At 41.4% G+C, this 1,398-nt stretch overlaps 1 protein-coding gene across 1 annotated transcript in view; it reads right to left on the minus strand.

Moving 5' to 3' along the window:
* The window catches only part of LOC104077550 (Na(+)/H(+) exchange regulatory cofactor NHE-RF3-like), a 6,798-nt gene continuing 5,400 nt past the window's right edge, over window positions 1–1,398 (minus strand). Inside the window, 3 exon segments of the mRNA XM_009578834.1 lie at window positions 1–456; window positions 1,270–1,395; window position 1,398. The exon segment at window position 1,398 is cut by the window's right edge and continues 83 nt beyond it. Of these exon segments, the coding sequence (XP_009577129.1) occupies window positions 1–456; window positions 1,270–1,395; window position 1,398 (583 nt within the window).

Raw genomic sequence — 1,398 nt, forward strand, 5'->3', positions numbered from 1 at the left:
TCAGACCACAGCTTCCCATTTAATAACGTAGACTGACTTGTAAAAATCCAGGCTCAAATTAAAAACCCCAGCTCAGGAATACATACTAGCTGAAAAAAGTTCTTTTCCTATCCCCTAGATGATCCCTCAACATCTACTTAATGCAGTATTACTCACCCTTTCCCTTGGTTCAGGTGAGTTTCCCTCTGGCTCTGATGGATGGTTTTCTGTATAAGCAGGAGGTTCAGAAGTGTCATGGACTGGATCTGCCATAGAGGCTGTGATGGGAATGTTCTGGCCCTGGAAATATTTGTAAGCATCTTTGCTGCACACCAGTAGTGTTAGTCTGTCGCCACTGTCTTGGATTCTTGCCACCACTTTGTCATAGGATTCATGCATCACATTCACCCCGTTCACTTCCACCAAAAAGTCATTATTTTCTACACCTGCTGTGTCAGCTGGCCCGTGGTTTTGTACCTGCAAAGGCAAGTTCAAACTGTGATACTAGCATAAACCTTGGAAAGATGCATTAAGAACTGATGGTTAGCTAGACTATTGTGTTACTGCTTTCCTTACAAGATGGCAAAATAAGCATGGGGAAGGAGAGATTTGTGGGGCAGAAATGAATTGGGAGAGGCAATAGGCCTAGACATAATAAATATGGAACCCATCAATTTGAGATTTAAGATGCATCTTGATCTTGATAGGCTTTTGTTATAGATATGTGGCATGGTAGAATCATGAAGACAGGTGGAAAACCAATTTTCTTGTAATTTGCAGGTCCCTGTCCAGTAACTTTGAAGTTAACTTTACTACATTTCACAGATTCCTTAGTAATGAGTGGAACTCCTCCTCTCAAGAAAGCTAAAGGCACAGACATGATTTGAGATAGTAGAGGTTTGACTTTTTGCCAGCTGCGGAATTCAGAGAAGGGGGGTAGAGTAGGGCGAAGGTGTGTCTCTTACATTTAGATGTTCTACAGTCAAAAAAATCTATTTAAAATACTAATGTTGGCATGCTAGCCTCATGAATAAAAGCAAAAATGATGCAAAAGCTGGATTCTCCTTCCCTCTAGAAGTCTAACAGAATGACGAATGTTTTCTGGTACTTTTTTTTTTATCTTGGTCCTACAATGTCAGTCTGACTTTAACAATTACAGCTCTTATCTGAGAGCGCTGGAGAAGAGACTTGTCTTTTGTGGCTTTTCTTGAATGTGTTGCAGGACGGAAGAGAGGAAGCTGTCCGACAGACTACTTGAGCTTTTCCTTGTTCCTCATTCTACATTAGTACCTCATTGATGAACAGTCCAGGCTTGTTCTTGATCATGTTTAAACTGAAGCCAAATCCACTAGGCCCTTTCACCATCTTGCAGATTCTTGGCTTGTGGTTCACTTTCTGCTCAGTGTGCAACTCCACTCC

Source organism: Fulmarus glacialis, unplaced genomic scaffold, assembly GCF_000690835.1.
Source record: "Fulmarus glacialis isolate BGI_N327 unplaced genomic scaffold, ASM69083v1 scaffold16710, whole genome shotgun sequence".
NCBI classification, from domain to species: Eukaryota; Metazoa; Chordata; class Aves; order Procellariiformes; family Procellariidae; genus Fulmarus; species Fulmarus glacialis.